The sequence below is a fragment of the Podarcis liolepis genome, assembly GCF_965112155.1.
Source record: "Podarcis liolepis genome assembly, chromosome: 13".
Taxonomy (NCBI): Eukaryota; Metazoa; Chordata; class Lepidosauria; order Squamata; family Lacertidae; genus Podarcis; species Podarcis liolepis.
The window spans coordinates 32,885,736-32,900,630 of record NC_139573.1 but is presented as its reverse complement, the minus strand read 5'-3'; the positions used below and the strand labels follow the sequence as shown (position 1 = coordinate 32,900,630).

The 14,895-nt window shown below is 46.5% G+C and overlaps 1 protein-coding gene across 18 annotated transcripts in view; it reads right to left on the bottom strand.

The window, feature by feature from the left end:
- Nucleotides 1-14,895, bottom strand: part of SRCIN1 (SRC kinase signaling inhibitor 1) — a 264,954-nt gene that overhangs the window by 27,518 nt on the left and 222,541 nt on the right. For all 18 annotated transcript variants that reach the window (XM_083469415.1, XM_083469417.1, XM_083469409.1 and 15 more), the window contains 5 exons: nucleotides 8,866-8,996; nucleotides 4,400-4,547; nucleotides 3,464-3,773; nucleotides 965-1,223; nucleotides 448-602 (listed from right to left, as the gene is read on the bottom strand). In XM_083469415.1, the coding sequence (XP_083325541.1) occupies nucleotides 448-602; nucleotides 965-1,223; nucleotides 3,464-3,773; nucleotides 4,400-4,547; nucleotides 8,866-8,996 (1,003 nt within the window). The remainder of the gene's footprint in view (nucleotides 1-447; nucleotides 603-964; nucleotides 1,224-3,463; nucleotides 3,774-4,399; nucleotides 4,548-8,865; nucleotides 8,997-14,895) is intronic.

Below are 14,895 nucleotides of genomic sequence, written 5' to 3'. Positions count from 1 at the left end.
TTGTTTGGAAAGTGATGAGGAAATGCATTTAAAACTGTATGATGAAGGAATGATTAATAGAAAAAGACTTGTAAGACCCTGATTTTGGCACAAGGAGAAGGGGACGACAGAGGACAATATGGTTGGACAGTGTTTTCGAAGCTACAAACATGAGTTTGACCAAACTGCAGGAGGCAGTGGAAGACAGGAGTGACTGGCATGCTCTGGTCCATGGGGTCACGAAGAGTCGGACACGACTAAACAACTAAACAACAATAACAAAACATCCAAATCAGGATGGATGAAGGTTGAATGCTTGTTGTCATAAAACAGCCCCATAAACAAGTCAGGATGAAGACTGGACATAAGTCTAACTTTTGTGTAAACTTTGTGCAAGCAAAGCAGAATTAATGCTGAATGAACAGGTCGTCTGGAATATCTCTGGCCTGTCATATAAGGGATTCATACCTTCATGAAACTGGATTCCTTTTTGCTGGTGACGATCACCTCTCCTGTACGGGTGGTCGTGAGACCATGGGAGGATGGGAAACTCCGCCGAGGTGGGGGTGGGGGAGGAGACTTGGAGGGCTTCTCAGTCCGATATCTGGGCACCGTCAACTCATCTAGGGAGGTTGACAAAGTTAGCGTTAGGAGCCATGCATTTAATTCACAGCTTTCTCCAGCACACACAATGCTGCACATTGTCTCTCTGCCCGGGTGGATCCGGACATTGGAAGCTGCGTGCAGCTGTCTGGAGGCAGCAATAAAGGACAAGGTCTCAGAGACTTGAGGAACATACATAAACCTCACCCACAAAGGATTAGAGACTGGGGTGACATCCACAACATACGCTGAAATCAGGTTTATATCACTGTTATCTCCCAAAGGATCTTGGAGACTGTAGCTGACCCCCTCATTGCCTTGACTGCTCCTCATCACAGAGCACTGCACTGTCTGTCTCCCCACTGCTCTGCACCTGCCTTACCTGATCCACGGCGGCCGCTGGGGTCCATTTTGGTTGTGGCCTTCTGTGCATGTTGGGGTTTGGAGGGCTTGTGCTCTGGGGTGGAGGCGGCGCTCCCACTGCCACCGCTGCTGGAGGTCTGCTTGTGCTTGGCCGCAAACTCCAAGTCAGGGATGGCTTTCATAAGCTCAGCTTGGGTCTCTTCCAGGAGGCGGTTAATATCCTTAGCGCTGTACTGGGTCAAGGCTGCTCGCTTTTCCTCCCAGTCTCGCTCGGCAGCCTGTAAAGCAGGGCTGGGGTAACTGATGCACTCATTACTCTAGAGCAGGGTGGCAGACTAGACCATGGGTAGGCAAACTAAGGCCGGGGGGCCGGATCCGGCCCAATCGCCTTCTAAATCCGGCCTGCGGACGGTCCGGGAATCGGCGTGTTTTTACATGAGTGGAATGTGTCCTTTTATTTAAAATGCATCTCTGGGTTATTTGTGGGACATAGGACTTCGTTCATTCCCCCCCCTAAAATATAGTCCAGCCCACCACATGATCTGAGGGACAGCGGACAGGCCCCCTGCTGAAAAAGTTTGCTGGCCCTTGGACTAGACTCTACATAGCAGCTGAGCATTTGATTTCTCAAGTGGGAAGTGCTTAGGCTTGAGCCTTGAACCTTGAGGATGGAAAAACAGGGAGTCTACCACTGAGTGAGGAGCGCTGCACCTTTTAGAGAGTCAGAAAGGGGTGGAAAATCCGCCTTCCACTCTCCTTGCTGTTCAGTGGGTAAGAAGAGGAAGGCTGGACCCAGGCCAAGCTACGGTGCAATCCCTGTCTGCGGAGGTGGTTCTGTTCCTCCCGAGCTTGTGGCAGTGAAGTTTCTAACTGATTGACTGAGCTGGCATGGAATGTTCACAGACACTGCACTATGGCAAGTGAAGTCAGTGAGAAACCCTTCCAGCTTCTCAGCGAACAATGCTGCCAGAACAGCCTGCAGTCCAGAAGGGAAAATGGTTTAAGCTTGGCTGTGATTAAAGTCTCACATAGGTCCTAGGAACAGGGGTAGTTTTGTGAGACAGGCTGTGGGCTGGGAAGATGTCTCAGGAGGTAAAGGAGTTATGGGCCAAACATGTATTAGAAAAAACACATGGGCAAATAGCGGCTAGGTGGAGAGGAAGGAGTGTTGAGGAGACTGGGACTCAGGAAAGGAGAGGATAGTGCATGGGTAGGCAAACTAAGGCCCGGGGGCCGGATCCGGCCCAATCGCCTTCTAAATCTGGCCCACGGATGATCTGGAAATCAGCATGTTTTTACATGAATGGAATGTGTCCTTTTATTTAAAATGCATTTCTGGGTTATTTGTGGGGCATAGGAATCCGTTCATTCCTCCCACAAAAAAATATAGTCCGGCCCCCCACAACGTCTGAGGGACAGTGGACCGGCCCCCTGCTGAAAAAGTTTTGCTGATCCCTGGGATAGTGAGAATGGAAGAGGGAAGGGAGATTTGGCTGGTGTGAAACAAAATGACCAGTAGGGCTGGAGCAGGGATGATAAACCTGCTACCCTCCAGATGATCTTCGACTCCAGCTTCCATCGGCCTCTGCGGGGATGATGGGAGTTGTAGTCCAACAACATTTGGAGGGCCATGTATTCTCCATTCCTAGGTTGGGGGTCTAGCCCTGAAAGAACTTCTATACCTTTAAGAGTTACACAGAAAGGAAATTCTATCTGTTGTGGCCTCTATGATCACTGGAGCATTGTGTTTGTGTAACATAACATTATTTTAACTTTGTGAAAGCAGTTACAGGTTTTCTTTAAATTGCATACATAAATCACTAGGAAGGTAATTCCATCAAATGAGGGGCCACCACTGAGAAGACCCTGTTTCTCCAATTCACAAGAGGAGGATCACAAAGGGAGGGAAGAGAGGTTAAGTGATCGCTGTCAACATTGGTGGTAGACTGCACTTGCTTGGAGCAGAGAGACAGCAAATACCACGGGGCAAATTTTTCCATCTCAGGCACCAAAATGTTGTAGTATGGCTCTGGATCTTGCCTGAGGAGTAGCTGTTTCCAAAGGCTTTGCATACAAATTCCCTCTCCTGGAGTACTTCCAGACTGTCACATTTTAGCGCTCACCTCTCGCTCCCATTCCAGTCCATTATTTTGTTTGTTTTTGTCAACAGCACAGTTAGGGTACACCCGGTCCACATTGCCTTATCCATTTCACCTGCTCTCCTCCCCTGGAACGTTCTGGTATGTTTCTATGTTATTACACCCACAATGGGTTTTGCCCCACCATTATGAGTCCTTACCAGGTTTGCCCCTCCCATTGTCCCACTAACTCCCAGATGCGGTGCCCCCTTTTAATCACCCCCTCCTGCCCTGAGCAGAAGTGTGCAATATGGAAATGCTGCGTTTCTGTGACCTAGGAAGAACAACCATGTGTTTGATGGGAATCCAGTGTGTGAGCTGCTTCCTATTCCTTAAGGACCTTGTTTCTCTTCCACTTTATCATCATAAACTGCTCTCACCTCCATAGACACTGATCTGTCCACGCTCCTCTTGCTGGGGGTCTCGGAGCCTGTCTGGGTCTTGGCAGCAACCATCTCTGAACCCCGGGATGGGTTGCTACCCTTGGACAAGTGGCTCTGCATTTGGCTCTGCCCGTAGCTGCTCGTGCCCAGGCTGTCCGTGGAAGCGGTCAGGTCGTGGAGGTTCATCGGGGGGCTGGTGGGTACCTCGAAATCCAAGCCCCTGCTGAAGTCACTTTCTGGCTCCACTTTCTTTGGAGACTGGCTAAGAAGGTTACTGGACGAGTCCCAGACCCCTTCATCAACTTGCCTGCCGAGAAAAAGGTCAAAGGTCAGAGTGTGTGGGCGACAGACTCAAAAATGGCTGCCACCTGCAAATAGCAGCAAACGCTGCTGCGTCTGTTTGCCTACAAGGGCCATTCTCTGAAACTGCACGTTACGGGTGCATGAACAGCAGCACTGATAAAACGATGGCTGAGGAGCCCAGAGATCAGTGAGGACGAGAGAAGCTGCGGCTGTTTGGAAGAAGCAAATGCGGGTGCAATGGCAATCGGGGCAATGATGGCAGTGGAGCCCTGGCCAGTGGGAGGGGCCTTAGGGATCAGGAGGCGGGGCTTTAAAGAAACACCACACTTACATCACCCGGAGAATGGGCTGGGGACACCTGAGGTCGTTTTCGCTCGTGAAGCTTAAGCAAGTCCGATCCTGGCCAGTACCTGGAAATCCCATTTAGGAATCCCATGTGTTCTGTTATGAGCTCCTTGGAGGAAGCAGGAGGGATGCAGGCATGGCAAATAAAAATGCCAGGCGTTTCCAGGTACACCTGCAGGGAACTCTAGCATCTTTGTGGGACGGGACAGAAGGTTACGTCTCGGCCTATCGGGTCCCAGGAGAAACAAGCAGGGCTTCCGCTCGCTCGGGAAGGGGCTCACTCACTTGCGGACTTGCGTCAGGGTGTCGGTCACTGCCTTGCACCGCTTGAATAGGCCGTCCAGCCGGTGAGGCTCTTCCTTGAGGAACTTCACGGCCTCCACCTCCACGCGGAGGACCACGCGCATTTTGCTCTGCAGGCTGGGGAAATTAGCTGCAATGCCAGGGACGGGCAGAGAGGGAAGGGAGAGGCACGGGGGTCAGAGCAGGCCCGAGGAAGGCTTTCACCTGAGGGTGGGCAGGAGAGGGAGGCACAGAGCCGAGAAGGGAAGCAGGCGGGCGGGTGGGATGGCAAGGCTCAGGTGAGTGAGAAGTGAGGCCTCCTCTGGCCGACACTGTTACTTGGCCTCAGAGGAGGAATGGTGTTTGCACCCCACCCACTCACTGCGTCAACACCCACCACCACATCTCTCCTCCCTCCCACTCCCAACAGCACAGCCAGTCAGAAGCAAGGTAAGCGGTCGTGTGTTCTGCATTAATGCGGGAGTGTGAAGAAGGGCTGCAAAGCCACAGCTGCTCAGCGCCCTCTGTGGAGATTTGGTATTTTTTCAAAAAAATGTTTTCATGAGAGCTAGCAAATTAAAACATAAATGAAACCTGAAATGTCCTTGATATTTCTCTCCCGCCAGGCATGGCGGAGGGAATAGGGAGTGGGCGTTGACAGCAAAACCAGCACGGCCTAATGCCCGTCAACAACCGCTGGAAACGCATACAAAATGTGTCACATTGCACGGGGTGTGTGTGTGTGTGTGTGTGTGTCAAGACTGGTGCTTATCAATTGATCTCTGATTCAAACATGAACGTTATCAGGATATCCCTTCTTTATTGCTTTTACATAGTTCCCCCCGCCCCCGCCCCGGCTTCTGTTGGTTCTGAATGTCAGAAATTTAGTGAATATTGGTAGGCACTAGTAAAAAGAAACATCCAAAATCTCTGTGTTGTGGATCTGCTTTTCCCAAGAGGTTCTTTTTTCTGGAAATGGTGCAAATGAAACTAACATTATGTCACTTAATAAAGGGATTCCGTTAGCACTGACATTTCTTAGTAAATGCCTGTATTTTCTAAAACCTCCTTCTTGGATCTATTGAAATATTAAGACTTGCTGGAAAACACTAAGATCTGGCAAGTTTTTTGACCTTTTTTGGTATCTGCCATTTTATACTAGCTTTTCACATTTGCCATAATATGATATGGCATCCTTCCTCTCAGAATATTTGAGAATGCAATTTTATATCCACTTACCTGGAAGTCACCCCCACTGAACTCCATTAATCTTACTTCTGAATAGACATGAATAGGATTGCACTGTAAAGCTCAGGCTTGTTTTGTCCATAGTGAGGATGAGGGTCTATCAATTTAGGGTTTTTTTCCCAATCTTAAATTCAAATCTCTACACTTTCACAGATTTGCAATTTTATTTATTTATTTATTTAAATCCTCACAAAATTGCAGATATATGCAGCTATATGAACACTACTTGGATGGCCATCTGTCATGGATGCTTTAGTTGAGATTTCTGTATTGTAGGGGGTTGGACTAGATGACCCTTGGAGTCCCCTCCATCTCTACAGTTCTATGATTCTATATACATCTTTGCACACATTACCTGGCCAGAGAACTGCGCTGGAAAAATTCAGAGGAGCGCACATTACAAAGGATGACTATATTTCGGGTTAGCGTATTGTTTCGGAAAGCACAGATTTGGTGGGTTCACCTTTAAATGTGGACTGAATTGAATTGCTCCTCCATCTATAGGTTAAAGCATTGGTTGGCAAACTAAGGTCCGCGGGCTGGATTAGGCCCAGTTGCCTTCTAGATCCGGCTTGCGGATGGTCCGGGAATCCAGGCAGTCGGCATAGCGCGTATGCGCAATGGTTTTTGCAACTCAGCCAGGATTGGGGGTCAAAAGTGAGGTGGGCGGCTGCTCGAGGCAAGCCCCTTTTCCGTCCGTCGCGCACACGCAGCAATCTTTTCTTCTGGGGTGAGGGGTGGGGAAGAGGGAAAAGGAGCCATAGTTCGGATTTCCTCCATGGAGCTGCCGGCGACTGACCTCAGGAAGGGCAGTTGCAGCGGCAGGGGCTCAGAGGCGCCTCAGGAGTGACACCCGCCGGTGTCTGGCGGCGGTGCTCCCCACCAGAGGAAGTGAGAAATGCCTGGGCAACTGCACTCCAAAGCAGTTCTATGCTCTGCTGCGGAGGCCGCTCATTAGCTACATGGCGCGAGACATGGAAAGGTAAATAGCCGCCACCACCTCATCTTCCCTCACACGGGGAAAAGAAAATTTTTGCTTGAGCGGCGCTGGCCTGACTTAGCGTGGCCAACGGCTTTTCCCTTCACTCACGCATGCGCACACTCTCTCCAGGGCTGACAGGAATGGCGCGCTTACCTCAGCCCCCCACCCCGCCTTACGAGAGAGATAATAACTGTCAACACGTAAAATGCAAAGGAAGCAGTGTGGTTATGAGGGAACACCCCCCCCCCAAAAAAAGAAATCACATTTGGGCACCGTGGGGGTTGGCCCCAAAAAGGTTTTGCGCCAAAAATGCAGGTCATAATCATGGCAACATATAGCCTGGCCCACCACAAGGTCTGAAGGACAGTGGACTGGCCCCATGCTGAAAAGGTCTGCTGACCCCTGGGTTAAAGCGAAGGAAAAGGAAAGGCCAAGAGCCTATCTATGTACGAATGGAAGGGGCAGAGGAAAATGCAGGAACTGCCACATTCGATCAGCCCGAGTCCTCGGAATGTGCTCAGGCAGCAAGCAGCAGTGCAAACGAGGACACCAGCAGGCAAGCATCACGCAGGGGATCTGCACACACTTCTATGCATGTTCAATTGACTGTGTGTGTGTAAATGCTAAGGGTGCTCGCTTTGCTAACAAATGAATAAGCAAATGGGGAGTGCGCACACGTTCTGCGGAGTTAACTGTAAGACTCTTTTTTGTGGGGGGGAGCAGCTCGATGCCACTCTTAAGCTTGCTACCCTAGCCTGGGCCAACACAAATTATTTTAGCTATACTTTTTTATCATACTTGATTGTGTTTTCCTTGGGGTTTTTACATTTCCAGGTTGCTTTTTGAATGTATCATTATAAAAAAGCAATCAATACATGTATCACCATCATCATAATTATTAATAAATAACATCAGCGTCAACACAGCTGAGTGGTATGGGAAGACTGAAAAAGGAGGAAGGAATTGTTTTTATAAGATTTTTACATCTGAATGCCACTTTTTGAATATATGTCATTATGAAAATGTAGTCAATATATCATCATCATTAGCAGCATCAGCACAATGCAGTGCTATGGAAATAATAATAATAATGGGGGATGAGCTTTTTATTCATGGACACTGTATGAATACAGACCAATTTATCATGTGGCAACTCTCCACATAATTCCCTTTTCACGCTGATCATGTCTAACCTCCTGCCAAATGGCGAAGAGGAGAATTATAACACTCCCTTGCGCATATAGATTTCCAATCAAGCACAGAAGCACAGCCAAATTCTCTCCACCAGGGGCAGCACATCCTACTTCACCCTCTGAGGTATAGTGCAGATGGGGCCTCACGGTCTACCAACAGCTATTGGCTACAGCGGCCTTCCTCTGCTTGGTATCCTCCAGAAGTTGCAATAACTTAAAATGCAGCCTCCATGTTCAGGGGCAGAGCATTGAGTTCAGGGGCTGGTACTAAGCCACAGTCTGCCTCCCTCATGTCCTGCTTGTGGACTTTGTGGGGCATCTGTCTGGCCACTGTAGGGATTGCTGAGCTCAACAGACCTTTGGTCTCAGCCAGCATCGTGATTCATGGGTTCTGAGGACTAATTATCTTGGAAAGGCCACTGTTTCCTGGCGCTTTTACAGATAGGCTGTTCATAATCCGTGTGACAAATAACACTTAGCTTGCACTGGGAAAATGAAAAATCAACTCTCTGCACTCAAGGGAAATCTAGACTGTTTTAAGGCACAGCTTTCTTATTTATCAACAACCACAACAAAAAGAAACTCGCCTGAAATCCATTTAATTCTGAACCTGAGATTTGGGTTTTGATAGAATTTATACATCGTTTTGGCACAATGGTGGCAGAAGCGAAGATGGAGGAAAAGAGCAGTGTGGAGACGTGTGAAACAGGGGGAAGATAGCTGGAGGAAAAGCCAGTGAGAGGCAGAATATGGAACCACAACACCTTTGTGGGAAATGACCAGAAGGCCAAACAAGAAAGGACCATTTGTTCACCAGCACTCCACACACAGATCAACACAAACCCTGTTCCTAGAACATAAAACCTAGATTTCAGCAGACACACCACCTAACCGTTCCTTAAATTCATCTCTCAGGCAATCATGCTTACATACTTAAGTTCTGTGCCAGATACTACTACACACATTTCCCAGCCCATGGAACAGTACAGGAAAAACTTTATCCCAACCCAATCGCAGTGATTTGAGCTCCCCCAGTCCCCTCTCACCTTTCAGTTCGGTCAAGGTATCTCCCAGCTGTTTAAGCACCAGGGATTTCTCCTCCAGCTCTTGTGAGGAGATAATTCGGTGATTGTGCATCAAATCTTTTTGGATCCTCTCCACCGATTTCTCCAGGTCACTGCAGACACACAAAGACACCAACACAGAAGTCATAGAGTGAGAAAAGGATGAAGGGAGGGAGGGACAGATCTTTCTCCCAGATTCTCATTTTTCCATTCTGAAATCCAGTTCTCCACATTTAATGCAGCAAGTAATTAATTAGCCCATTAAAATTGTCAGCATTTTAGCAAGAATTTCACCTAATAAAAACATTTCTGTATGCCATTTTCACTGAAGTGCATATTTTTGCAAGCAATTTCTCCAAACGTTTCCACCAACACATTACTCCTAATGCATGCATTTTTGTAAATGTTGTTTGATTGGAGAACTGCACTGCAAGATCCAGAGAAGTACAATTTTTGAAGGATATCTATGTTTCCAATTCTCATACCATTATAGAAAGCAGAAATTAAGTTGTTTAACCTTTAAATGCAAACTAAATCGATTTCTCTCCTCCGTCCCCAGAGGTAGGGCTGGTCTTATTCTTCCTTCTTTCAAAGAACATGGAAAGGTAAGGCAACATGGCACCAGTGAACTGGTTTTAATATGCTTCAAACTGGAGTAGGAAATGATTTTTTTTTAGCCCAAGAGCTGTATTCCTCCAGGATCAACCTTCCGTTTCAACATGAGTAGGAAAATGAGAGTACCCCTAAACATTTTTTTAAAAGAAAAAAAAGCACTGGATCTCTCCATCCAAGTATGCAGGAGGCATCAAGAATGCATTCCAGCCAATCAGAAGCACTAGAGGAAGAGGAAGAGCAGGGCTGGTGAGGCGTGGCCTGGGAAGAGGGGTGTGTGTCCTGGGAAGGGTTTCAAGCGCCAGATAGAGAGGCTCAGAGGGCTGTTTCTGTGTTGTTCATGGGCCACTGTTTAGCTTGTGCGCTATTTTAGCCACTTTGTGGGGTTACTCTCCTAAAAAGCCGGGATATGCACCTATGAAATAAAGAGAACAAATCAACCTGACTACCTCACATCTAGGTAACACTACCTTACTCATTACTGGCCTTCGCCTCCTGTTGCCTCTCCTCCCTCCAGCCAGTTCATATAACCTTTGTTAAGCTAATTCTACAATCACATCATGCAGGCTTGTAAACAGCAATTTAACCGATCGCTGGCGGCAAGCAAGACTGATTGATGCGTGAGTAGGAATGTCGGTGAATTCCAACGAACATGGAAACGGGAGTGAAATTTGCCAACACTCGCTTATTCGTTCCATGTCAGGAATGAAAATAGATCTAGGGAATACAATCGGCAATGGCTGCTGCTGTTGCTTTCAGCCCACAAACAACATGCAATTGATTACGTTTCCTCCTGCTGCTCATTTGCATTTTGTTTCCTCTGCAGTGAAATGAACGGGATGGAATATATTGTAATGACAATGCAATATTTTTAAGTTACAATAATTTTGCCATAGTGGGCAGGGTGAGAAATAATGTTGGTTTTGGTGGAAGATGAACTGCAGCAGAATGAAAACAGTGCTGCATGAGACATATACGGGGCAGAATGGGGGGGGGGATGCATTCTTACATCCCCATGTGTCAGAGGGGATGTATGTGAGAGTACGGCCATAACAGAGTCGGCCATGGGTTTAAGCATTGGACTGTGCCTTGTGTGTGCATGAATGGTCTTTGTGTTACTAGTATGTGTGTGAACATGGACCCATTTATTATTATTATTATTATTATTATTATTATTATTTATTATTTATATCCCGCCCATCTGGCTGAGTTTCCCCAGCCACTCTGGGCAGCTCCCAATCGAGTGTTAAAAACAATACAGCATTAAATATTAAAAACTTCCCTAAACAGGGCTGCCTTCAGATGTCCTTTAAAGATAGGATAGCTGCTTATTTCCTTCACATCTGAAGGGAGGGCGTTCCACTACCAAGAAGGCCCTCTATCTGGTTCCCTGTAACCTCACTTCTCGCAATGAGGGAACCGCCAGAAGGCCCTCGGTGCTGGATCTCAGTGTCCAGGCTGAACAATGGGGGTGGAGATGCTCCTTCAGGTATACAGTACCGAGGCCGTTTAGGGCTTTAAAGGTCAGCACCAACACTTTGAATTGTGCTCGGAAACGTACTGGGAGCCAATGAAGATCTCTCAGGACCGGTGTTATGTGGTCCTGGCGGCCGCTCCCAGTCACCAGTCTAGCTGCCGCATTCTGGATTAATTGCAGTTTCCGGGTCACCTTCAAAGGTAGCCCCATGTAGAGCACATTGCAGTAGTCCAAGTGGGAGATAACTAGAGCATGCACCACTCTGGTGAGACAGTCTGCGGGCAGGTAGGGTCTTAGCCTGTGTACCAGGTGGAGCTGGTAGACAGCTGCCCTGGACACAGAATTAACCTGCGCCTCCATGGACAGTCGTGAGTCCAAAATGACTCCCAGGCTGCGCACCTGGTCCTTCAGGGGCACAGTTACCCCATTCAGGAACAGGGAATCCCCCACACCCACCCGCCCCCTGTCCCCCCAAAACAGTACTTCTGTCTTGTCAGGATTTAGTACGTTTCCCTGCTGCAAAAGAATCACTATGGGGTGGAAAAAGAATTCAGGATAAAAAATCAATCAATCAATCAATCAATCAATCAATCAATCAGGAAGCTTACTGAAATAGAAATGGTGAAGTAACAAGCCATTTCCCCCGCCTTCAAACTGACTGGATTAATGTAAATTTGAGTCATGACAAGGAAGGAACATTTTTAGATGCAATAAATGATTGTGCTTTGGAATAGTTAGCCATTGAACTGACTCTTGATTTATCTTAAACCCTGCCCGGAATCTGGTGTGTGAGAAAATTGCCCAGAAAGACTGACCTAGCCATACTTTAAACTTCAAAAGTCAGGATTTCTCCACAAATGAGGGGATTAGCTATAAAGGAGCCGAAAGGTGTAGCTAGGAAGGTCAAATCCCCTCAGCAAGCCTGGAGGTAATTTAAAACCATTACAATACAGGCTCAGATAACATGTACACTGTAGATTAGAAAAAGACAGCACACTGAAGACCAAAAGGTTACCAGTGTGGTTAAACAGCAAAGTCCAGGAAGCGAGAAAAGGCAAGGCGGCTTCTCGTGCTGTGAAATTCTCAGGTATGCATATGCAGTAATTCTCAGAGAGTTCAGCGGGTCTTATTAGATTCTAGTAAAGATGTTGGAGACTGCAGGCAGCTATATGAAGCCTCTGTAGCAACCTGAACTGCTGAAGACATCAGAGGAGATATGTACAGTGAAACCTTGTTTGGGGGAAGTGCAGCTAGCTTTTAAATTTTGTTACATCATCTTCAAAAGAAACCTGAGTATCTTACAAGAACAAAAGCAAGTTGTATTAAAAAACCAAAATCATAAATATATCAAAACGATAGAATGAAGCTGTGAACAAAAACAGAAGCATAGAAAACAAGACACATATATAAAACACAAAAATAATAGCAGATTAAAAGGGGGTGGGTGTTCAGAAACAAGCCGCAAGGCTTTCTAAAAAGCCAGATTTTTTTACTTGGCATCAAAAAGCATTTGATGCTGGAGCTAGGCAGGCGGCCCAAGGGAGGGCATTCCACGGGGCTGGTGCCACAACCAAAAAAGGCCCTGCTCCTGATAGATGTTGGCTACCCTCTAAATAGTCCAAAGCAATGCCTCAAACACTGAGCAAAGTGCAAAGGGGGGAGGGACACGCAGAGAAGAGGTGGTCCTTAAATGAAACTAACCCCGCCACTTCTTGCTTTAAGATAAGAACCAGCAATTTAATTTGGCCCTGGGAATGAACAGCAGACCAAATCAGAGTAGGACAATGTACCGGTATATTTAGCCACCCAAATGCAAACAGCCGCTTGACAAGGTACATCTGCTGAAGTTCACCTTCTATAAAACTATTAAAGGTATTGGAGCCTTGCCTTCTTTCTTTTTTACTCTGTCACCCTAAAAGGACAGGGGTAGGAATGGGGCTGGAGTCCCAACCAGGTGCCAAAGCAAGCCTCATTGAGATGCAAGATCTGGACGCTTGTAAAAAGGCATTCTTAGCCCTCATCACCAAGCTGCAAACAGCAGAGTTCAGGAGGAACATAGGAAGCTAGTATGTTATATTGAATCAGACCACTGGTCCATCTAGCTCAATACTGTCTCCACTGAAGGGCAGTGTCTTCCCAGGTATCATACAGGGAGTCTCTCCTATCCCTACCTGCAGATGCTGGTGACTGAAGCAGGAGCCTTCTGTACACAACACAGATGCTCTATGACCCTTCAATGAAACCTCACCCAACACCAGCCAGATTTCCAGTACTGGATCAGCTGAACAACCCTCTGTCTCCACTGCAAAACAACAGCTATTTTCATCATATCTGGGTTAAGTTCTGATTTGTTCACCCACCTGCAGTCCCTTACAACTCCCAGGGTTTCCATTGCAATCCCTAGGTTCTGTTGACATTGTGAGACAAGAGGCTGGGTGACATCAACATATGAATGACGCGCTGGTCCAAATTTATGTGGAAGTTCACTCAGCAGTTTGGTGTGTGTCAAAGAACCTGGTGGACAATATGGAACCCAGAAGCTCCCCATAAATCAATTATAATGGGGTAAATGAGTAGTCCCGCCCCCCCAATGTCTTTATACCACATTGATATCAAATAGATGCATCAAAATATGAAGTTTTAGAACTAATTAACAAGGGACATATTCCTAGTCTCTTTGGTGTATATATAGGTTGTAGCCCACATTTATTCGTGGTCTGTCTTTAGCTTCTTCAACTTAAACAGCACTTCCTTTTTGTGTAATTCTCCGTATAATATATTTATGTTACCATATTTGTTGAATGGCAGCACCATTCTGGCAAGATATGATATGATACGATACTGTTGTCTCATTATCTCCTATATAAAGAATCTACAGTTTGGGATCTAGAATATGTCTGTACACTATGGTGGAATTGCATCTTTCTCTTTGCTAAAAAAGAAGAAGAAAGTTCTGCAATCCAATTAAAGAAAAAGTCACTCAATTGATCATTTTAATTTTGGTCAATTAATCTAGCTATTACAATTGCACAAATGCAATTGAGAAACCAGGGTGAATTGCAGCAAGGTAATCAAATACGATATAATCCAGAAAGCATTAATGCAGTCTGATACTATTCATGAATGCAAATGCCTCTCCATCTCTTTAAAACTTTTGTAAATAGCACCTGGGGTGGGGGAGGAACTGGGCTGAGTCCGCAGCATGAGGAATTTATTCCTGCATTTGTATGTCTTGACTTTCCTCCCTCAGAGCAAACAGCAGACTGCAGCAGGGTTGGGGGGGGAGGTGCAGGGGAAGGAGTAAACCTTTATTGGTCCTGATCTAGATTGGGTGCACATCTGCTACTGTAAAAGTAATAGACAACTCACTGAGTTCCATGGGACTTAATCCCTAGTAAGTGAGTAAGATTGTAGTCTTAGATGGCTGCACTGAATAATTTGATTTGCTACCCACTTTCCTTTCTCCTTATTTTTCTTACCTCCCCCCACCCCACTACCCCTGCCTTTAAACCATGTTAACTTTCAATAACTATAGGAAGCCCGAGTTGTTTTGTGGTGACAGTTGCAACTCTGGGCGAGGGCCCAGAATTCTTTGAGAAGACTTTACTCCAAATGTGTTTTCAACATATAGTGCGTTGCGCAGCCTAAGCCTTTCAAATCTCTATTCTAATGATTTCATGGGGGCAAACCCAGTTGTATTTCATTTGGGAATTTGGGACTAGTGAGTCTATAGAGAGTGAGATTATACTTCATCCAGGGAAGGTTGCTGAGCAGACTGAGCAATTTGTCACAGACAGCAGACACACATAGGGACACTTTTTCCCCTGGATGCCCTTCTGTAGGTGTGCACAAACTTTTATTTATTTATCTAAAAGTGTTTCTAAACCACTTTTGTGTTTTTAAAACTCTAAAAGTGGTATGTG